We start from the raw sequence: 24,129 nt of genomic DNA on the forward strand, positions 1-24,129 counted from the left end.
AAAACAATATTCAAATGGGTTCCAAATTGTAAAAAATATGCTATAGAGTAATGAATAATAATACGATTATATTTCCATATCTATAGTAATGAATAATCAGATTTATTAAAGTAAATGTATGTAATGGATTTCAGAAATTATTAATGTATGTAATATTACATTCATTGTTTTGAGCTCAGTACAGAATTGAAAATCAATTCGAGCTTTTATTGAATAACATGCCCAATCACAAAAAAAGGTATGAAGCCTCTTATTATTCAACCAAAAGCCTACTTAATCAAGTCTACAATTTATCAATCATAAAAACGTGCCACTGTTAACGATTGCGAATTCCACGTGGAAATTTGAGGAAAATATCCGAAAAAATTTTCACTTCAAAGTTGTGGTGCGGAGACCATGTAAATATTATTCTATCTTCGAATTTTATCTGACAAAAATTGGGACGGCTAATTTGAGTCACGGCTGCATCTCATAACTACCAATATATCGATTCAACATCTCTGAGCGAATTCTAGAGAAACCAAACATAAATTCAGAAGCCAACACTCAGAATACAGGTTACCTTCTTGAACAGCGGCTAATAAAGCACAACAAAAGAACACTTTGTACAAATATCGCATTTTAATATCGTTCTCGGTTATTGTAGCTTCATTTGTACGAATTTTTACATCTTAAAAATGAATAACTGGTCTTTGCGGCCGATTAGAATAAGGGAAATCGTGGAAATGTTGAGCTTTCATTGATTTCGGCGGATACTATAAAAGCCCGGTGGTTGAAGATATACTACACATATTACAATACATCGTGAACGTCTTGTCGCTTTTGGCATCACGCAACCCATAAAACAGGCGTACTAGCTGTGCAACGTTGCCACTATTCAATCGTATTCCTTTGCCAAAGGTACTTTGGGAAAACGCATTTGACGATTTCCATGTTACCAACGGAGCAAAAGAGAGATTTCTTTCTCAATCATGAGGAAAATCATTGCATGGTGTGCAATATTTAGACAAACTTTCCAAAGCTTTTAACTTCCTTGTAGTTTCGAACGAATAATTTATTTGTTTGAAATTCAAATTAATTTTCCTATTGATTGGGATTTGATTTGTGATTAACGAGTAAACACAACGAGAGGCAGTGTGGGATAGGCTTCACTCCACAGGAGCTCACGGTATTATAAATTAATTTTTGACTTAGTACAAGGTACAACTGTGGTTTAATTAAAAGATTTTTGATCTACTTTGATTTCTATGATACGCCATTCGCGGTTAATATTCGTACAGCTGTTTCCCAACATACGCGTGCGTCAGGATTATTTAAAGTGACAAAAGTCGTAGTTAACCGCTTTTTAGAAAGAAAACCGCGATAAGTGCACGTGTAACAGTTCAATTTCAATCTATATGTTTCAATAATATTTTAAAATTCCGACGTAAGGTAAGGTATAAATCCAGTTTCATACATTTTCCAAGTAGCAGCAGAATTTTCTTCAACAAATCTGTTAAACTCAAAGTTTTTTGTCTGGATCATCCGTTATCATAATGTTAAATAGATAATGTTAACTTCTAATTTATTGCATTGCCATATTAAAGTCAGTTTTGTTAATGATCAAAATAACGTACCTTTTAGTAACACACGACATTTCTCAATTTGTAGTGTACAATTCCGTTGCTAAAATGTCTAAAAGGGGGCTAGTAGATCTCGCTACCGATGAAAGAGCTGATTCGCCTCAACCTGTAAGAAGATCTAGTCGTATCTCATCCGGCCAGAATTTGACCAGTTCTCCTGCTCCTAAAGCAATTCGGACCAGAAGAAGTTCAGCTAATGCAGAAAAAACTACAGTGGAAACGAATAACATCACAACAGACGTCAGAAAAACAAGAAGGACATCAACTGATGAAGATCCTAAACCAGCCCCAATCAGAACTAGAAGAAGTAAGTTCATCTATTCTTAAAATATTGGTTAGACATGTCCCAGAAGTTCAGAGTTGAATGCTATATAAAATGAAATACAAGTACATTATTTCAACGTGAATTTTTCATAGGTTCAGTATCCAAAGTTATTGAAGAAGAAAAAACATCAACACCGAACTCCCCTAGCCGCAGAAATACAAGGCTATCAAGTTCTTCACCATCGTTAGACGTTCCTGCTAGAAGAACAAGGCGGTCATCACAAGATTCGGAAACTGTTGAAATTCCAGCCAGGCGATCTACTAGGAGATCTTCCACAGGACTCCAAGAACCTATTGTCGAAGAAGTTATAGAAAAGGCTAAACCAATCACTCGTAGGCGTAGGTCATCTTCGATAGATGAACAAGAAGAAGATACTAAAGTTGAAACTAGACCTAAAACAAAGAGATTGTTCAATGAAGATAATCAGTTAGAACCAATCAAAGAGCTAGAACAGGAAGTCAAAGAAAAAGAGGCTACTGAAGAAAAACAAGAAGTTATTCACACTTTAGAAGTAATAGAAGAACTTGCTGATGATGAGAGTGAAAGAATACTTGATTCTCTGAATGAAGTTTTAGGAGAAGAATCTAGTTATGAAAGAAATGGAGCAGACTCTGAGAAATCTAACACAGAAGAAAAAGACAAAACCAAAACAGAAACAAATCATAAGGAAGAAAAGTCCAGTGTTGCAGAAACTATTTTGGAACAAGCAGCATCTGTTGATGAAAAAGAAGAAACTGAAAACAAGGAATTTCCAGAAGAAAAGTCCAGTTCTGAGAAATGCTTGCCTGAAGAATCTATCACTGACGGAAATAAAGATGAAGTTGATGAAGATAAGTTACAAGTTGAAGCACCCAAAGAAACAGATTTAAAATCTCCTGCAAATGAAGCCCAATCTGTGACAAAAGAATCTGAAGCGGAAAAATTAGAGGATGTTACCACTGAAAATTCAGATACACCAATTAGTCCTGAAGAAAGTCCAGTTGTTCAACTGAAAAATTACATTGAGATAGGGGAAGATGGTTCGTATACCCTTTCATTGAAAGAAGACAATGAAATCGAATTTGAAAAGACTGAAAATAAAACAGCAACATTTTGTTCCCCTGGAAGCGATAAAGAAAATAGTTCAATGAACATTCCTAAAAAAAGAAGGTCCATAAAATTAAATGAGGGAATTTTAAATAATGAAACTGAAAAATTGGCCTTTGCAGCAAAAAAGACTCCTAGAAACAGTTTATGTGAACCTATGGATGTCGATGAAGATGAAGACGATTTATTCAAGAATGAAGCTCCTTCTACAATCGTAACTCCGAAAGATGTCACAATGAATGGACATCATACTGAAGTAATTGAAGAAAAAGAATCTGAAGTTACAGTTCAAAATGTTTCACTTAAGGATGCAGATATTTCCAAGAATGTATTTGATCAAAATACTAGCATCAAAAATACCAGTTTGGCCATGGAAGGATCGTTCTCTCAGTTAAATTCCTCGCCAGATAAAGGATCTCCATCGGTAAAAAAAACAGAAAGCCACGTAGAACCTCAAAGTAATGAAAATAAAACTTCAACAGCAGATATCATCAATGAGACAGATGATGATTGTGCTAGTGAGACCTCCATTAAATTAGTTGACACCGATGAGGAAGAAGAAGCAGCCAAAAAAGCCCTTTATGAAAATGAGGAAAAAGATGAATCATTATCAAAAGAAACCAGTCAACTACCAACTGAAGATGTAACCGTTTCAGGATTAGATGAATCGGTGTTAGATAAGAGTTTTGACAGTGATAAAAATCAGTCAATACTTGAGAAGAGTACTGATAAACTTCTAACAGTAACTCCTACTAATGAGGAAGACGACACCAGTACTACAGTGGTCGATTCCGAAGATGAAATTATAGAGGTTGTTGATTCAAATGACATAATATTAGTTGCAGCTAAATCATCACATCAAAATGAAGATGCACAAGAAGAATCATCCGCTAAACGGAAATCAATTGATGCATCAAAAACCATTTTGGAGGTTGAAGTTGAAGCACCATCTACCGAAGAAAAAGATCCAACTAATATTGAATCAAATGTAGAATTCAAGGAACTTGAAGAATCCAAGGAACTTGAAGAACCCAATAATTCAATTCTGCAAACAAATGAAGAATGGCATAGTGTACCCGAAAATCATGAAGATAATGAAAAAGTACTTGAAATTGTCCCTAGTACTCCAAAATCCAAAGATTCACGGAAATCAATTGAGAAAAGTGAGGAATTGGAAAAAAGCGTGTTGGAAAGTAACGATTCCAAGGCAAATATTTCTTTAGTGAAGATGGAAAATGATTCTGATTTATCTGAAAATGTAGCACAAGAAATTGTGACTAACGTTGCAGTGGATTTGGTAAAGCAGGAAAACAATATAGTGAAGAATTCCCCACGTAAATCCATGAATAAATTGACAGATTCCAACAACTCTGAGAAAAATCTAGAAGAAACATGTCTCGAAACATCTGTTGGTCAAGAATCTGAAGAAAAAGACATTTCGAAGTCGGTCATGAGTCCTTCCACAATTATACTGAAAAGTGTGACAGTTATAAAGCAGAGCGGCGATGAGGTGCAGGAAATCGATCAGTCAAAATCTAGTGAACAGGAAATAGGAAAAGGTGATAACACATCAAAAAACCAAGAACAAGAGTCATCAACTGTGAAATCAAGGACTCGACATTCTTTACCCAACTCTGAGAAGAAAAAAACTGAAACAGAGAAAAAGGAAAATGAACTCGAAATTAAAAGCACCAAAACAAGACTTTCTTTTCTTGATGCTGAGAATAAGCAGAATGAAACAGAGAAAATGGAAAATGAAGAAGTGAAAATTAAAAATACCAGATCAAGACTTTCTCTGCCTGATGCTAAAAATAAGAAAAGTGATACAGAGAAAAGGGATAATGAAGAACTAAAAAATAAAAATACAAAATCAAGGCATTCTCTTCCAAACAAAATCAGACATGAAAGAGAAAACATTTCAAAATTAAGCCTACAAAAACCAACATCGTCCTCAACAGAAAGCATGAATGAAGGGGATGAAGAGAATTTGAGACTGTTAGATAAAGATACAGAAGTTCATTTAATATCTTCTTCCGATGATGAAAATAACACTCTTGAAATTGCAGATGGTAGTGCCTTAAAAAAAATAAAGGAGGAAAAGTGTGAAAACCCAAAACAAAAAGTGGAAGAACCATCAGCCGGACGTAAATCTTTGAAAAGGATTAATCCTTATAGTGAAGTTGGAGCCACTAAAAGAAAATCTGAGGAAACTGGTGGAATAAGTAAAAAACTGAAAGTGTCTTCAGAAAAAACAACCGAAGAGAGGGACCAAGACACAGAAAGAAAGCCTTCGAAGGACAAAAGAAGACGCAGTAAGAGACAAATTGAAATAATGACTAGAAGTGGAATTGATATTGAAGACGATGAGGAAAGTTCAGACGAGATTGAACTAAACGAATACTTCGACGAAATGGCTGAAGAGGGAGAAGAAAGTTTGGGTGAAGAGGAAAATGACGAATATGAAATCAAAGATGAAGGAGAATCTGTTCTGAGTTCTGGTACGGAAGAAGAAAGTTCCGAAGATGATTATGACCCCAATGACTCTTTCATAGATGATGAAGAACAAGAACTAATATCAGGCGAAGAGGAGTATCTTGGATTGGTTAAAACGAAAAAGAAGTACAAAAAAATAATTGCGCCTTCGACTAGTGATTCAGACGAAGTATTTGAGCCGGTTGAAATGTCATCTAAAATTCCAGAAGCCGATTTTGTGCCAATTCACAAAAAACCGGAGGAAGAAGATACTGGAAAATCCTTTGAAGAAAAAATTGATTCTATTCTTAAAGTTAACCCTGAGGATAAAGACATGCCAAGTAATACTATCACTGATGTTATGAATTCATCTGCAGTCTCAGAAAGCTCTGTTATACTACAAGAAACATGCAGTATTGGTGCTGCAAAGAGTAAAGTTATTTTGGACCGAATCCATGGAATGGTTGATGTATTTTGTAAAAATATAAACGAATCGGAAGGTAATATTTCACTGAATGTATCTCTGAACTTTAAACCACCTCAGAATTCTCCTTCAATGGAAAAAATAAAATCCAGGGATTCGTTGAATATTTCTTTGGAAACAGCCAAAGATGATGATAAGATTGTTGAAAATTCCTCTAATGAATCTAAAAGATTATCAAATGACAAAAGCCACCACACCTATAATAGAAAATCTCTAGAGAAAATTGATGTTAGCATTGGAAAAGATCAAAGTAAAAATATGGAATTGGAAGAAGTTCATGTAGAGCTGAAAAAACATCAAGATGATTCTGCTTCGAAGGATGAAACAAGAAATATTGAAAGTGAAGATCAGGTAAAGGTTAAAAAGTCCAGAAGGAATAGAAAGAAGTCTAAAAATTCTTCTATTGAGAAAAATGTAATCCTGAATGAGGAATCTAAAGGTAGTGAATTGAAAAAAAAGAAACCAGAACCGTCTTCTAATACTTCACAAGATAATAAATCTGATGAGATTGAATCTTCTCAAACAAAAACTATGAAGAAAACGAAAAAAGAGTCTAAACAAGAAAAAATTCATGATAACTCTGATCAAAAGGAAAAAAAGAAAAAGACAACCAAAAATGTTTCTGACTCAAAGGAAAAAGATTCTTCAGAACAGAAATCGGGAAAGAAAAAGCTGAAACATGGTGAATCTACGGAAAAAATCGCATCTCAAACACACAAAAAACATAATGAACAAAGTGAAGCCACCATTCAAATGAAGGAAAAGAAAGTGAAACGAAAGAATTTAGAATCAATGGATAAAGAAGTACCATCTAAAAAAGTCTGTACATCGAAATCTAAACTACCCGATAGTATTAAAACTCAAATTGAAGCCAAAAATTTGAAAGAGATCAAGCCTTCAAAGTCATCGAAACGACTGAAAGATTCTGAAAAAACTGGAAGTAAGAAACAGAAAATCGAATTAAAGGCAAGCAGTTCAAATGAAGTAAGCGAATGGGAAGAAGAAGTGGCTGTAGTTCAACCGTCAGCCGCTAATACGTCTATAAGTGGTTTTAATCTGGAAAAAATTATAAGCAGGGATTTTAAGAACAGAATGATTTATGATTCTTCAAGGAATAAGAGGGAGCCTTCTGTAAAATCCAGGAGACAACATAAAAAGTGAAGCATTTTATGAGGAGAACAATTCATCCAAGAAATTTCGGGAAAATTTGTTTTTTTAATGTTAATTATATATTATATGTATTGTTTTTAATCTCTTCTCAAGTCTGATACTTTAATATGTAAGCATAATGTTGAGTATTTGATTAAATGTTATTTTTGAAGTGGACACTTTTGTCTCCTAACGAATGTTTTTTTTTACATAGTAAATTTTTCTTGACACAAAAGGTGTTGAATGCTTATTTCAGTTTTTCAGGAAAATTTAGAACCATTGAATTCTCTTTTATTTTTGAAGACGTCTGATTGAGTACAAATGAAATGTAAGAACCGAAGATCAGTTGATGTAAGAAACCACAGATTATAATAAAGTTATATGTTTGCTGTGAACCCTATACAGGTGTTCCGAAATGCAACAAAATTTGGTCAGGTATTCTCGAAACGAAATTAGGATACCTTCATTTTTAACAGGAGGTCCTCTCTTTAGGAGTTACAGCCCCCTGAATCAGTGAACTCGACAATTAAGTTTGATTGAGTTCACTGCTCGGAATTATGTCCCCCATAGAGAAAGGGGTCTCTGATTTCCCCTTATTAGAGGAGACTCCTTATTCTGCCTGAAGAATCCTTGACCTTTAGAGATAGGCAACACACAATATTAGATTGCTAAAAGTCAAATCTTATGGAATGTAGAGAAAATTGAAAAATAAATATAATAAGTTTATGGGGAATAAACAAATTATGCAGTCCCATTACGTGTATTCTGTAACGCTTATTTATTTACCCATTAATTCTTATTATATAATAATAATTGGTAGCCGACTTATTTTTAAGTCTATGCTTTTAACCAAAAATTTTTGACTCTTTGACATTCATTCAATTTCATTCAAAATATTTTTGTTATTGAAATTTAAGAATGAGAGGATAGGATTCCTAAATGACCAGAAACCTCTATTCAGGAACAAAGGCCCTCGTTATCACTATTTCAAACAAAGAAAATAAATTTACACAAACTATGATAACAATGTAGAAACTATTTATATGAAAAGATAATAGCACAATGCAATAAAGAGTAAATTACTGGTTTATCAGTTGCAATAATGTAAAATAACAGTTCAAGGCATCGTATCAAAGCTGCAAAAGAAGGAAGCAATAACTGAAAACACCATGGAGAAAAAATTGAAAAGAGTATGTATAAAGAGTCTGACACCATTTTTATGGTAATTGGGGTTTTTGATAAAATATATATATAAAGAGTCTGAAATTTGCAAAAATAAAATGAAATTCTTCAACAGATGCCAAGTTTCAATAAGGAAACCAATTCTATATGGGCTGCATGGCTACGAATGGGCAACCGAGAAGTATCTAGAGAAGCTGTAGCCAAAGGAACTCATGTTGACCTAGCAATAAAATTTTTATCAACCAGAAATGAAATTTCACAAGTAGATGCTGAGACCTGGTTCAAGAACGAGGTGAATCAATTGAATTCCCAAACATCTCATTCTACAATTAAATGAATTCCATTTGTAGGTCTTAACGTGGGTTCAGGAATTGCTCAGAAGAAAACAAATCCATAAATCGAAACATATCTTGATTAATGCAGGATTTGAACCATTGAAAGAATTGCATAATATTTTCTTCCTCACAAACTCTGTGGAATTGAGAAAATATGTAGGCGACCATTTGATTGAACAGAAGTGCATGGATGAAAGTACCAAGAATCTCTGGACTTTTCTAGAAATAATTCTTGTTAATCGAAATAGTGTTTCTAGTTTTTCACTTTGTGAATCTCTTGCTGATCTTTACAAAAAAAGTCCAGAGTGGCATTCAAAAGTATCATCCATTCTGTTTCTTCTAGTTTATGGTAAGTTTTGAATAATGAATAAATTTTTCTGTAAGTGGGAATTTGAATACTCAAATATTTACAGATGATCATTTGACTCCATTCATCAAACCTTTGGACCTATTCAAATATCTAATTTCTACTAGCGATGAACTAATCAAATGTTGGATTGCTCTTAGTTTTGGAAGTCCTGAATGTCTTGAAATCAATTGCAATCCAAATGTGATGGGATTTTTCTCAAAAAATAGTATAACTGAAGAAATGCTTCAAGTTTTGAATTGTGAGCATTTAGGATTAACGAAAAATTTGAAAGAGGAAATATTTAACGAGCTTTGTAAATACGGTGTTTTCATGAAAGATGAAAAATCAAATCTGACCAAGCTTCTAAAAAGGTTCCTGAAATTTGATATCTCATCAATTTATGATGTGTTACAAATGGAAAAATCTTCAGTTAATATAAAAGATTTCATAAAAATGCTCAATGATTTTTGTGTAGACCATCGTAGTTTAACTGTTCTGGCTGAATGTTCCAATTACCTTCCGTTAGAAACGTATAAAAATTCAATATCATCACATATAGATTTATTGATTCAGTATAAATCTTTGAAGTGGGATTGTGAAGAAAGTTTGAGAACCAATATAATGGCTACTATAGATTATATAAGAAAATGTGATTATAAAGAGTACTTCGAAAAGAACCCACTAGTTTTATGTAGCTTGATAATGTTTACCTCTGATATCAAATTCCTTGAAGCCTTTGATAAAAAAGTAATTGTACATGGGGTGGAGATTTCTAAATACTATGATGCAATTCTCTCCAAGTTTGGAATAATTAGGAAATTGGTCAGTACGAATGAAGAAAATGAAGCTTATTGCAATAAAAACTATTACACTTTGGTAGAAAAACATTTGAACATAAATATAAAGAAATTGTTTGAATTCAGATATACAACTTTAGAGTTACCTCATTTCAACTGTGATAGATTAGTACAAAAATATGGTTATAAGAAAGAGTTGGATTACATTTTTTACCTGAGAGAATTAAGACCAAGTATAGCGTCAAAGTTGGTTATTTTGGAAGATGAACATGTTCAAGATTCAGGCAGTAAAGACGAAAGGAGAGAGAAGAAAGTAAAAAAAGTGTTCAAAACTGCTTTAAATTGTTTCGAGGACAAAGAGCTCTGTTGTGCTTGCATCAGTTTCCTAGAAATGGTTGATGTTCCTTCAAATAAGCTGCGAATTTATTTGAATGTTATCGAAATTTTGAACAGATCCGGATATGATTCTCAGCAATGTAAAGAACTATTCGAATGTGCTTTAGAAAAAAACGATTTTGAGAGCATCGAAGAACTGTTGGAAATTACTGTGTTATCTGGCATAGATTTCTATTTTCAATGTGGAAGAGATTTCATAACTGCCAGGGAAAAATATGAAATTGCAATAGAATTCTGTAGAGTTAACAACTCTAAACTACCTGAAGGTTTTTTGAAAAATTGCGCTATGAACAACGACTGGTTATCCTTCATGATCTTCGCTCAGATTCATTGCTACCCAGCTGATCAAATCAAAGAAGTATGCCAATGTTTCAAAAACCCCTTTTATCTCGAACATATCTTACACTGCGTCAGTTATGATATTCAAGTGGAAGAAGAAAATGCATTGATGAAAGGGAGGGACTCTCGAAAAGCTTTTCTATCCAGGATTGGAGTGAGATTGAGCAGCAGCGATTCTTCAGGATCTTATGACTCATATTCACTCAGAACTCAATCAGTAACTAGGAGCGATTCTTTGGACGTTTTGGAGATCGATATATTGAATACTAAGGCGACATTGCTTCAGACTTTGATTCGGTGCCATAACAGTGTCGATCCCCCAAAGGCTCTGCTGCAAGCTTGTCATATGTACAGGCATCCTATCCTTGCCATACTTGCCACATGCTACGAGGTGAGTGAAAAGTATTATTCAAACTTCATCCATACATAACATCTATTGGTGTGAAAATCAACAAATTTTATGATCTAAATCAAACTAGCCAACTACCTTCACTCAGAGTATGAACAGAAAGACTATTCCATCAAAGAAGAGTATATGCTGGCAAAGGTTTGGTCTTGTATCTTGAAATGGTCTTTCTGCTGGTACTCTGAGTGATGATGGTTGGCTAGTTCGTTTTAGATCATAACATTTGATAATTTTATATCAGGGATGTCATATGTACCTGATTTTTTTCTTTATCTTGTAGCCTGACTCATTGCACACAAATTGGTTGACATGGCTGGTGGTTTCCTGTGATCTTCACAGGATTTATAAAAATGTTGAACAAATTGTCTTGTTAGCTGGGACAACCATGGAAGTTTTGAATAAAGCAATGGTTAATAGATTCCCAGCAACCCTGTTACGAAGTTTTCAAATATTTTTTCCTGTAAGTAGCAAAGTAGATTACCAACTTAATGCGATTTGATAATTTACTTTGAACTGAAGTTTTTTTCTAACCGCTGCAAAATTTTAATGTTTTCACTGAAATTCGAAATGAGAAGAGAGGAAAATTCATATTGATTTTCAGGATAATGGTTTGAAACATTTCCTCAAGTTCCTACATCTTGGTATCCAACACATATTCGACCTAGACTTGATGTCTAAGGAATTAGCAACCTTCAAGAGGTCCCTGAAAGCCTGCAGAAAATCGAGCATCTTATCAGAGTTAGATAGGGATGTTACATATCTTAACAACCGATTTTGGATAGAAGAAGCGGCGCTAATTCTTATGGCCTCAGCGCTTGAATATAACTTCAAATCGACGTATGATCAAATTACTTTTCTGAAGGTGATAAAACAACTTGAAGTTCAAGAATTGTTCTGCATCGATGTGCCATCTTTTTCGTCTGTCTTGGATATATTGACTGCCTTGTATGAGAACGGTACCAGAATCCGTCTGGATTTGAACAGAGCGCTGAGTGCGATTCATCACAGAGAAGCCATCATAGAATGTCAGAATGACCTCCTTCAAGAGAATAATTTCAGTACTGCTTTGAAAGTGGCTCAAATCGGAAGCTTACCAAGCGATTTGGTCATTTTAATGGAGTGGGAAAACGAATTTGGAAAAAGGAAGGACAAAACAAACTTTTGGGACAATTGCAATGAATCTTTCAAATTCCATGGTGTAACTGCCGATAGGGTCGTTGAATTTTACTCCAATTCGTTGGATAAGATAAGTGACGAATTAGAGAAGTTTGAGGTTTCCAAATTGGCTTACCAGTGGGCGAGGAATTTCCAGTTATCTTACCAGTATGAACTGGAAAAGGTTATGATCTTAAATTATTTAAAACTGGATGAGAAGTATAAAAACCCCGATTTGTTAGATATACAAAGTGAAACTCATCTATATAAGGATATTGTGAGTAAATTGGATCAATTATCTGAAAACGAGAACTCAACGTCTGATGATGCTGAGTATAAAGTTAACGATATCATTTCTCTAGCACTAGACAAAGGTAATTTTTTTTTGGCTTTGAGACTAGAGCGAATGTTCTCTTGTAAAAGCGTCGATTTGGAAATATTGAAGTTATGCAACAGTTTGGCAGAAGGTCTGGTGATGCCTTATCAACTCAGCATGAAGGAGAAGATGTTGCTGAACAAAAATTCCAACTTCAAGAGTTACAGTAGAAGAACTATGTTTTCGAGTAGACTTTCGGGTCTAAGTCTGAGTGAGTATGCAAAAAAAGTTTATCTGCCTAGAGTCGAATATTTTTTTCCTTTTTGTCAGTTCACCATGTTTTTTTACAGTTTCCCCTTATCAATATCCCTCCTCATCGACACTTATTGCGGATTCAACTCAAGAAGTAGGTGGTGAGGAAGTATTGAGTTTACTCAAAACCTTGTCTGAAAAATTGGCGAACGGATCTGAAATAATTTCAAATATCATTCAGACATATCGAGTGAGTCTATTGACTCAGGTGCCTTATCACGTTGTTCTTTCCAACCCTGATCCGAATTTCTTGAAAAACGCTCTCGATATAGATTGTTTGTCGAAATTGGATCTAGTTCATGATTTTGTTTCTATTCATAAATGGAGCAGGGAACAGGTATGACAATAAATTTACACATACTATATACATTAGTCCACTGATTTTTCCATATCTGCGAAATTAGCCCAGCACTTTTCAATTTTCAAAAAAAAAGTTTGTGCTGAATTGTGCCTTTGAATTTTTTTTTCCATTCTTTATGGAAATTCAGATGTTTCGAAAAGTGCTGTCTCAACCTCGCAACCATGTTTTTTCATCAAATGTTACTCTTCAATTCCCCTCTGAACGTGAATTCAAAATTGATCATTCTTTCTAGATATCTGACTTGATCTGCGAGCAGTTGATAAACCACTTACAGAACCATATCCAATCCAAAACTGATGTTCCCATGATGTGGGACTTGAATCTAAACACCCATTTCCACTACATATTACGCCTTTTCCAACAAGACTGTTCAATATTGGGCAGAAAAATATTCAACTATGCTCAAGTCCTATTCATATCTCACATGTCGTCTACTAATGAAATAAAAATGAATGAATTAAAGTTCATACTAGAGCTGATGATAAAAGCTAATGACTGCTTCACATCTGATTGTAATATGCAGGGAATATCTAACGTTTTGACGCAATGTCGGAAAATTATAAATTATTTGGTTTCTTTGAGGAGCTGGAAACTCATTGTTAGATTACTGACTGGAATCGCTAGATATTCAGAAATGAACTACGTCTTCCAAATCCTGAAAGATAATGATCAATTCGAGTATCTTCTTATGAAAGGCTCGAATAGGGATAACTCTTTGAAAATCGCCTTGTTATCTTATTTGAAGAAGAATTGTCCTGCCGAGAAGGATTTATACAAAATGGTCGCATTGCACTTTGCAATGTTCTCTGAAGTAGCTCTCTTGTGGGAAAATGACGCAGTTGGAGTAATCAAGAATCTCATCGATATTTCGAAATTAGAGATGCAGAACTACAAAATTAATCCAGACACTGAACCATATGTTTTATTCACCAACACTGAAGGGACTAAGCTGTGCCTATCCAAGGTTAGAATATATTTGAAACATTCGTTCATTTTCACTTTGTCCTCGGTATTTTTAGGCTATGGAAAATTACACATATGCTACAGAGTTTCATTTGCAAGGTGAAAAATTGATGAAAGCTATGCATACAGCCAAGCAAGCTGAACTTATAGCCTTGCAGTTATCTCTGTTCAGTGGTTTGTCTCCTTCTGATACAGCAGTGTGCCTTTTAGATTTAGAGGAAAGTCAAATTGTCAATTTGATTTCATCTCAATTAGGGTGAGTTTTGAACACTTCTTGACCTATTTTGTGGAAATTTTATTTTTCTCTCCCCAAAAGTTCTTGTTGAAAATTTGAACATTGTTTCTTTCTAAAATTACCCCTTAGGGTCCATAAAAGTTGATCAACATTATGCTAATCCCCTTTCATAAATGATGAAAAATGACAAAAATACATTCATTCCAGTTTCGAACAGTCACTAATTGTGGTGGAGGCCTATGATTACAATCCAGACTGGGCAGCAGTTTTGCTGAAACAATGTGTTCTGCAGAACAACACCAACTACCTGGAACAATTTCTGAATCATCTTCCTTTGACTGAAGCCCTTATAAGAGATATTTCAAAGCGTTTTATCTCCATGTACGCCGTAATCACCCCAGAGGGCGTGAAAAATATGAAAGAAATCCTAAATAAACTGCCTTCCGTACATGCCAAATACCAAATTGCTAGTGAATTAAGTTTGAACGATATTGTGGAGGATTTGTTGAATACTGGACAGCTTTGTTATTTGAAAGATACAGTTTGGAAAAGGGGTTACCGAAATTCATAGCAGTATTCTTGTATTTTTCTATGTTGTAGTAATATTGATTTTATTTTTTGTTATTATTAATGAGATTTATTTACAGATGACTGGTTTATTTTTGTTAATTTGACATTTTAAATTTTAGAACTGTTGTAATAATAATGATCAGTAATAATAATTTAATTGTATAATTGTATATTGTATATCTACAAAAAACGAAAAGTAAAATAAATTTTGCTACATTGAATGATTTTTTTTTCAGAAGAATGTGTTGAAATATTCTCCAAGGTTTCTCCTACTAGTTACTATTAATTTTTTGTTAAAAAAATCTCAAAAGGCTGTGTACTGTGTGAATAATATTCCAAAGCTGCATATTTTATCATCATTAACTTGAGCATTGTACGTCTCCATAAAATGATTCGTCCGCTGTGAACTCTATCGAGTTCTCCTTATGCTCTTCTTCCACCCTTTGGATTTTTCCTGAACTAACGTAATCAAAACATTCCTGAAAAATAGAATTCTTTCGAAATTCCAAGTGAACTTCCGTTTTACTCTCCTAGATGGAGCTACTTAACATCAAAAAAAGAATTCTACCGTGTCGACCTGCCATCTAGGAAACTTCTCTGTAACTGACGAATTATCAACCTAGAAATCTTTGACAAGTTTATGTAAACTTCGGCGATATTCGTATAGATGGCAGAACGTTGACTCAATAAAGAATTCTATAACTCTTGTTCGATAAAATAGAATTCTTCAATATTTTTATTTCAACCTCTGTTGTGTCTGTACAGATGGTAGCACCATCTTCAAACCCAGTCGATTTCAACTTGAACTAAAAGTTACAAGCTTCCAATATAAAATTCTACGACCCTTTGTGCTATATCGGATTAGTTAGATGGTGAAACAGACAATTTTTGGTAATACATTAAAATTATCAGAATCAATTGTCACTACAGAATGCAATTTATTCAATTGGTCACACAATACGTGTTCCTACAAGATTTTCTATATCAAGAGTATGATGATATTTCAATAATTTGTTGATATGGTTTGATATACATTGATATTTTCATCATCAATCAATACGTACTTTCTCACTACAAAACAGTAAGAAAAGATCGGTTGTGGACTTTTTCCTTAATTTAGTTAAGGCTTATTAATGATTCAGACAGAATTGATTGGCGAGAAGAGAAAATCATCAACATAAAAATACATTAAGCCCTATGGCCCCTAATCCGCTCCGCCTATTTTCGGCCAGAAATATTGTCATCACGTCTATCGCGAAATTCGATGAACCATACATCACCGAAATTGCGAATAACATCGGCTGATTCCTCTTCGTCCTGGCTGCTAAATGCCAGTCAATATAAAATAAACTCCGGAGCAAAATTAATGGAAATTTCTCTATCTCTTCAGCAGCGACAAGCGAACTATCAATCAACCCTAACCGCCTCTCCAACGGGTTTGAGTTCCCGGTTTTCCCTCCTGCAAAAACAATTCCCAATTTCCACGGACCGCATACACTGCCCGACACATCGCACGGATCGAGAAGGCCAAAATGATGGAATTAGATGAAGGAATGGAATAAAATCAGTCAAATTGCCATTATGTCTAGGAAAACTAGCAAATACACATTCTGTATTTAGGAAAGGATGGATTTCACAATATGCGTCGATTGGAATATGTCATGAAGAAAGAGCTTACTGTTCAATCGATCTAGCACAACGCCAACACTCAAAATATTAATAGAAGTACCATTTCGTCGATAAAAACTAGATGTTGACGTACCAGTGGTGGTTACGGTGAAGGAATACACCCTAGCGCCATCTGACAGGAAATTAGGACAATTTCATTAACTTTCTTGGCTCTCAGAGTGATGGCAGCATGTATGCATTTGATCAAATTCTCATACTGCAAGAATCGTATACATATTGAGGTAGTCAGAGCAGAGAGAGAGCTTTTTTTCCTATTTTCGATCAAGCTCCTGTGTCTAGAGAATTTGCTGGGCTCTCTTCGGTCATTCGTCTTTCGTTTAGCATTTTTCTTGGCTCTCAATAGTCAATATCCAGCGGACGCAGTGGTTCGCTCACAGATTGCGTTTCCTCGGCCCTCCAAATAAGCTGATTTTCGGCTCCGAACTCTCCTTCCCGATGGTTAAAAAATTAATTTGTATTAGGTACCAATTAAGGTACGTCCCTGTATATATCCGAATTTTAGGGATCCCGGCCCATTTCAGTCATGGATCCTTTATTCCGAATTCCAGTTTATTTGTAGAATCACGTAGTTCGACCTCAGCTACAGACGGAGTTCTTGCGTACAGCCAACTCCGTTACGGGACGTGTAAATGAACTACGGGGGATGTACGACGCTTAATATCAACGTCAAGAACATCGTTAATCTTCTCCTGCCTACATAGAATGTAATTATCGGGATATAGAATATATTGACTCGAATTCATTGTGAATGATGGCATAAAAAGGTTTTCCGGTTCGGCAACCCTATGCCGCTTTCGGGTTCGTATTCAACGGAATACCCTTCTGATTTTTAGAGGGTGAAGTAGTATTTAGAAATGGAGAAAATGCAACAATTTCATTTTTATCGAATTTTCGAGCAAGATGACAACAAATATTTTCGTGTACTTCTGAAATCTATCCTTTTTTAGCAGTAGATGTAACAGTAATCTTCAAATAAACCCTGCAACGATCAAAGAAGAATGACACAACCATTCTGAATCTGCATAAATTTTTGAATCTTGAGATTTGATCCAATAAAAGTTTTTCTTTTTCATCTTAATTTAAGCCTATAGGGCTTGTAATTCCACTTTAGGCCTTATTGGTGTATGTAGACATCCAAGAATCTCTCGAGCGTTTAGGGGTTATGCCAATTGGTCTTCTATAGTATCTGGGATTTCGTCTTGGTCCATAAAAGTTTCCGAATTAAAATAAAGTTAGAGTGGCCAAGAAGGGTAATCCAAATGAAATAAGCAGTTGTAACGAAAAAAGATGAGAACATACTTTATTCAAAAAGGAACTCAAGGAACAAGAAACAAGGAACACAAAAAAGCCTATTTCACAACTCAACACCAGAGTATACAATCTTTTTCGAAATGAGAATTTCTCTATGCGCACCTATAAATCGAAATTGCTGAAGAAAATTTATGATCATCACCTTGAGATGAAAACGAAAAACGAAACGATTCATGTCATTGAAAGAAGTCTGCAGAAGTAAGGATATCTTCCTCAATATAAAACGATGCTTAGTTTTTATTGGATTCATTGGACAGTTTTTATTCGTAAAAAACCCCAAGAATATCGATACCTAATCCACATAATTAACGTTTTCGAGAGCACGTTACTTGGCAACAGACCGACGCCAGAGGCGTAGATCTGTTGCTTCTTAAGGCAACGTGCTTGAGAGAGTAATCAAAAATGATTTAGCATTTTCGTCATATCGAGGAAATTTTTTCCTATTACTATTTTTTGACATCAGCCGTATAAAATATTTCGCAACTAGTCATTGACACCCTGCTTGTAGATATCAGATAAATCATAAACAGAGAGAGACCAACATTCTTCATTTAAATCCCCAATTAAATAGGTACTCATATTATTCGTTTAACTCCCCTTTCTCTACTCGATGTTCCAGGTATTTTCCTAAGGTCTTGATGACCGAGAAGAAGATTGGTCGATTAGTCAGTGATTCAATAATGTATTATACCTTATAAAGCATATAATTTTTCTTAAATTACACGTCATTTACAAGATGGGCGGGTGCTCCTTACAATCTATGATTAATTGATTATATACATGGCGCTAATGGCTCTTGATACTCCTCAGATTAAAGCGGATAATATCGGCCATATAAGAGACGGGCCCAGGGTAGATTGTATCATGAGGCGAGTTGAAAGGAAAATGATTGATGCGTGAAAAGATGAGGCGCTGAAAAAAATTGTTAGGCTTTCGAACAATCCACTGAGAACTTTGAATTTGAGTGTGCCTCACTCAATAAACAGTGTATATAGTGTAATCAAAGCAAAAATGTTTATGGTTAACATGAGAATTTAGATTTTTTGGGGGGTTATTCGACTATTTTCAATAACAAATATTAAAGACAATTCCCACCAACTTTCAGCACTTATTCCGCTTGAATTTATTCAGAAGACATAAATATACCTATCTATCTACTTGTAAAACCAGGAACAATTATTTAACTCACTTTATTTCCCATTTCGTAGCAAAAGGTCACCTTGATTTTTGCATTTTGCTGATACCTGTAAAGTGGATCATTTTTATTGCTGGTGCTTTTCGATAAATTTCATATTTCCCACATATGCACGAAATTAGTGAGTCAATTTTGTCATTCATCCAACGATAAGGCATTTCCTAGAGATAATCTTGTAAATTGGATCGGCTGGACAATTTCTATATACATATAAATTCTAAATCTACAGGGTCTTTACGAATTATTCTGAAATCTTGGTGATATGCCTTGCTATGAAGCAGGACAGCCAACCTCAATCCATTTTCCCTAGCTCTTACAGATATCCCAGTAAATACAGGAATGAATGTTTTCAGTTTACGCGATTCTTTCTGAAAAAATTTTGGGACAGATTTCCCGAAAAAAAATTCAAAAAGTGCAGCAGCTTGCCATAAGTTCCTAAATGCATTAAGGCTTAGAATTGTGTCCCACGTTCTTAATGATGAGGAAACCAGATTCGATGGCATCCTTCTTGATCAAACAAAGGCCGGATTAAAGATAAATATCAATCGAGTTATAAGTTGTTATATTGTGTACGTTAACCACCATAGGAGTAATTAACAGGTTGGTACCAACGTGTATACGTGGAGACTGTACGTCCGGACTATAAATGTTATGTCAATATTGGACATCGCTTTCTTGAGAATAACTCTGCTCGCTCAGATTATCAATATTAACTCTGTTTTTCCATCAGATAGGGCCTTTTATAGATGTTGATGCCCCGCGTTGTGGCCATAGGCGGCCCAAGGTGGAATTTAATCGATAATCATTATTACGAATAACGGTCCATTGAAAATTTTGAATTTGAGTAACTGTCAAACCCTATTGGTCAATTCGGTTATAATATTGTAATTCTAAATAATGGACCAGTCAGAAGTCTCGAAAGATTCCTTCAGAGTAATCATCTTTCGGTTTTCTCCTTCTCCTGAAAATGTCTCCTTGTAGTCGACAATGTAGAAGGCGCTAACAAAAAGTTAGATTTCTCCAAATTCTATAATCCCTGAAATTGCTGCAGAGCTTGAACAGCTTATTTACTACGCGTCCCAAAGATTTATTGTAGCCCTCTTAAAATTTTACTTAGGTATGAGGTGCATTTGCTACGGTTGATAAAAACTCAAATACATTGACTCAATACAGGGTGTCTCAGGATTAATGGGAATACCTATGTTCAGAACCTCAAACTAAGACGAAAGTTCCATGGAGGTATGTTTTCAAAATCTTGGTTGAAGAGTTACATTGCTTCAAAGATACTACAGCAAAATTTCATTTGTTTATGTCTGAAAAAAATTGGATAATTCCATAATCAAACCTTCATCTTTGAAGCAGACAGTAACTTTTCGTCTTATTTTGAGGTGCATAGGCGTAGCCAGGATTGTGTTTCGGGGGAGTTTTGATATGAAATTTTTCTGATTTTGACATATAAATTGAAACTTTTCGAAACTAATATTATGTAACTATATTATTTCGGGGGGGGTTTGAACCCCCAAAACCCCCCCCCTGGCTACGCCCGTGTTGAGGTGAGTATTTACTGGACTCACCTATATCTGAATTCATTCCCTTTAATTTTCCTTTAGACTCGATTGTCCATTAATCTACTGATTTATTCGAAAATTGAAAAGATCATTTTGATATTGGACAAATTTTCTATGTGGTCAGTGGTGGTACATGCTAAGAAGGAACTAATATACAGACGTAGAAACAATATGTTCAAAATCTCATAGCTTATTTGAGTACACTATGTCAATAGCTGACAGTTTTACAAAAAAAAAAACAGGTTTTGTGAAACTCGTGTTTCGTGTACCCATATTGTAGGTTCTAGTTTCTAGTTCCAAAAACGAACTTAATCGGAAATATGAGTGATATGAAATACCTACATAAAGGCTTTTCGAAAAGAGCCTTGAAGGCTGTCTTATTGATGCCTAAGCCTAAGGGAGTTTTATGGTGCTCTTGACAGTTATTCTTTTTGTAAATCCAATAGAATTGTAGATTTCAAGGAAGATTAAGTTGCACGATCTTACGATCTATTGTGCCTTGTGCCCCAAACCTAATTGTTCATAATATTCGCAATTTATTGTAATATGTAGATATCTATATTCTAACTTGTCAATGAAACTACTCTAGATCGATGTAATTCTTTATATTCCAAAAACAAAGACAAAACATTTGCTTGATTGCTTTGATTCAGGAATTTCCAGTACCTATTCTCTCTATATTTCAAATATTTATTCAAAAACAACGGTATTCGATAAACTGTCAGAGTTTTATCAGTCGGGTAAGCAAAAAGTTCCCGTGTCTGCATCACAAGGTCACGAAAGCTCCATTTCTACGTTCATGCGCTCATTCAAAGCCCGAGAACTTGCACTTAAAATCTCACACGCTTTTTTATTGTAACAATCAACATTGTATATCCCATTGGATAATTTATAAAAGGAAAACATATCATTAAATAAAGCTCGCCGGTAAAAGCCCTCCCACCTCTTTATAAGCTCCTCCTGATGATGCCATTGGTGGGCCAAAACGTTGGGTAGGGGATCCGGATGCCGCGCGAACGCTACTTCAACGACTCCGGTCTGTATTGTTCCCAACTCGAGTACGGTTGTGTTTGTAGTGTTACCCACCACTTAGTTTGTTGATATCAATGACCTAACCTGAAAATTTTTGTGTACAAACATTCGACTTGTTCGATTTTCGTGATTGTTTTGTGCCGTTGTCTGTGTACGTCGCGTTGAAGCCTATTATTTTTGTGACTGTAGAGTGCCGGTAGCATTCTGCAATTCGAGGACCTATCAGAGAATTCGTCTGAAAACTGAAAAACAGGTGCCCATTATGGACATGGAGCAGCAAGAACGAGAAAGCGAAATGGGGGAGGAAAGCCCAATGGTAAGCACCTATCCTTCCAAGTGCCACCCTGTAAACAACTTCAAGTGCCGAAATTTTTGGCAACCTTCTATTGAGATATAAATGAATCTTGAAACGGACCTAATCTTGTTACATATTCTTAGGCAATTTCTTCTTCTTTTCTTCTTTCTTTTTTGAAAAAGATTCAAAAAGTTTGTCATCAACCATTAAAATTTGCCTCCTTGGCACTTCTAGTCTTCATTTATCCACTTTCTGCTAAATAAAAGTAATAATTATTTTACGCAACCTACAAAAAATCTAAATAAAATACCTATACTTCGATCATACATGATAACATGTATGTTGTCATTCAAAACATAGATTCACGTTTTCAAGCAGTTTTACAATTAACAATTCAATCATTTGTATATTTGATTGATAAGTTTATTCATTTACATATAACCATATGATTGTTTGGAAAAAATCAAATATAATTACTTCGAGGTTAAGAACAGTGAAGAATCATAAGAATTTGTATATTTATTCAGTAAAACATCTCTTTGAATTCTTCCACAATCAATTACCTATATTATATGTAGCATATTCAGCTATGAGGTATACCTTTATTAATTAATTTTTTCAAATTATTCACACTATGGGCCTGTTCCGATATTGCTGAACAGTACTGTCAGTATTTCAGAAACGATGCCTATTGGCCCAGTCGTTCGAGTTCTATTGTTATTCGATTGCGGGCCAGTACTAACAGCAATATCGGAACAGGCCCTATATCTATACTACTCTTGAATATTATGGTTTCCACACCTCTAAAAATAAACCCTATATTCATTTCAAAACAGCTTTCTTTCTACACACATGGTTTTTCTTACATAATAATGGAAATCAAAACTAAAATAACTGCCCAATTTCTTCATAAAAAAATGGAACCTATAGATGAAACGATGACAGAAGCCGTTATGAATTGAACAACAAATTATTCTTATTATTAAAATCAAACAAAATTCTCATTGAAGCATGTTGTGTGAAATTCAAAATTAAAGTGTTGAATGCAAGATTTTGCCTGAGAATCCACGAATAAATAATCAATACCTGATTGACCTATGCATAAAACAATTCACTTTCTGAAAAAGGTGACGAACTAATTTTTGTATTAGGATTTGAAATTTGTCGTCATCAAAGGAATAGTATAAAATAGGTGGCTAAAGGTGTTCATACACTACCGCTCCCATTCCAAAGTTTCGTCACTTCTCATTTCTTATCATCCCAGCCTGCACTGTAACGGCGTTAAGAACGGCTTTCCCCATCATCTAACGCACTAATTAACAGCTTTCTTGGCCATTCACACTGATCGACATAACGGATCCTACCCGAAGAATTAGAATACAATGATACGACAAAAAAGGTTGTGCATTTGAATATCTTCTTCCTAGAATAATGAAATTGCATCCTTATCGGGCAGTGCTGATCTCTTCAAATTATATACGAGATTACGAATTTTAAAGCTTTCTGTCTCGTAAAATACGAAACAAAGACAAGTACCCACTTCCTGCGCCTGAAAATGCATGCAAATCCTGGATTTTGCCTCATCACGAAAGTGCTTAATAACTTCAATTACAACATAATAGAGAGCGTTCTCTTGAGAGGAATTAATGATGTGCACCTATCGGCATGATGTTTGAGGAGATAAAATAGCTATTCTCAGCTTCGTTTAACATCCAAGACGATCGAGAATTCTGCTGGCTGCCTGATGGGATCAATCGAACAGGGGGCAGTTCCTTCAACCTCAACATTGATATTGAAAGTTGAAAAACCTTCAAAAGATCCAAATGAATCTCAAAACAACATTCGTGATTTGGAAGACACCAGAGAATTCCAGAGATATTGATGATGATATTTATCAATTTGGATCGCAATTCTCCTGAAAAGATTCGTTGACACAATCATATTTTGCTAATCTTTACTTGAGTTAAGTAGTTTCGGATGTTATTTATTTTGACAGAACTAAACCTATCTATTTCTAATTAGTTAATGAATATCAGAGATAATTTGTTTTTACATTTACCGAGCTTGGGTTTGGTGTCATATCAATTGAAATATTTCCATTGTAAAAATTGAGATGATGATGAAATTTTAGCGTATAATATGAACTTGTGAAAGTCAAAATTAAGAATCGCTCGGAATTTTCGTT

General features: G+C 34.8%; 4 protein-coding genes across 9 annotated transcripts in view; 3 read left to right on the forward strand and 1 right to left on the reverse strand.

Annotated features, from left to right (window-relative positions):
• Positions 1-820, reverse strand: part of LOC123307665 — a 48,950-nt gene extending 48,130 nt beyond the window's left edge. For both annotated transcript variants that reach the window (XM_044890063.1, XM_044890062.1), the window contains exon 1: positions 563-820. In XM_044890063.1, the coding sequence (XP_044745998.1) occupies positions 563-620 (58 nt within the window). In that variant the 5' untranslated portion in view covers positions 621-820. The remainder of the gene's footprint in view (positions 1-562) is intronic.
• A 452-nt stretch (positions 821-1,272) lies between these two features.
• Positions 1,273-7,331, forward strand: LOC123306338 (myb-like protein X). The gene is made up of 3 exons (XM_044888306.1): positions 1,273-1,431; positions 1,651-1,929; positions 2,040-7,331. The coding sequence occupies exons 2-3, from the start codon at positions 1,671-1,673 to the stop codon at positions 7,148-7,150; spliced, it is 5,370 nt and encodes a 1,789-aa protein (XP_044744241.1). The 5' UTR covers positions 1,273-1,431; positions 1,651-1,670; the 3' UTR covers positions 7,151-7,331.
• Positions 7,332-8,001: 670 nt separating this feature from the next.
• On the forward strand, positions 8,002-15,074 carry LOC123307280 (spatacsin). The gene is made up of 10 exons (XM_044889521.1): positions 8,002-8,328; positions 8,436-8,612; positions 8,671-9,004; positions 9,069-10,927; positions 11,223-11,402; positions 11,544-12,684; positions 12,764-13,062; positions 13,319-14,050; positions 14,106-14,305; positions 14,492-15,074. Exons 1-10 carry the CDS (start codon positions 8,308-8,310, stop codon positions 14,853-14,855), a joined length of 5,307 nt encoding a protein of 1,768 aa, XP_044745456.1. The 5' UTR covers positions 8,002-8,307; the 3' UTR covers positions 14,856-15,074.
• Positions 15,075-21,638: 6,564 nt separating this feature from the next.
• Positions 21,639-24,129, forward strand: part of LOC123307552 (protein dead ringer) — a 120,302-nt gene continuing 117,811 nt past the window's right edge. For 3 of the 5 annotated variants that reach the window (XM_044889911.1, XM_044889915.1, XM_044889913.1), the window contains exon 1: positions 21,640-21,965. In XM_044889911.1, coding sequence (XP_044745846.1) covers positions 21,912-21,965 — 54 coding nt within the window. In that variant the 5' untranslated portion in view covers positions 21,640-21,911. Of the gene's footprint in view, positions 21,966-24,129 lie in introns of all 5 variants that reach the window. The other 2 variants (XM_044889912.1, XM_044889914.1) reach the window with 2 other exon arrangements.

The sequence above is a fragment of the Coccinella septempunctata genome, chromosome 2 (genome assembly GCF_907165205.1).
Source record: "Coccinella septempunctata chromosome 2, icCocSept1.1, whole genome shotgun sequence".
Taxonomy (NCBI): Eukaryota; Metazoa; Arthropoda; class Insecta; order Coleoptera; family Coccinellidae; genus Coccinella; species Coccinella septempunctata.

Coding starts and splice junctions, on each gene's coding strand:
- LOC123306338 (XM_044888306.1), top strand. CDS start 1,671: ATGTCTAAAAGGGGGCTAGTAGATCTCGCTACCGATGAAAGAGCTGAT. Junction 1,930..2,039: donor CCCAATCAGAACTAGAAGAA/GTAAGTTCATCT, acceptor AATTTTTCATAG/GTTCAGTATCCAAAGTTATT.
- LOC123307280 (XM_044889521.1), top strand. CDS start 8,308: ATGGAGAAAAAATTGAAAAGA. Junction 9,005..9,068: donor TCTGTTTCTTCTAGTTTATG/GTAAGTTTTGAA, acceptor AAATATTTACAG/ATGATCATTTGACTCCATTC. Junction 14,306..14,491: donor TTGATTTCATCTCAATTAGG/GTGAGTTTTGAA, acceptor CATTCATTCCAG/TTTCGAACAGTCACTAATTG.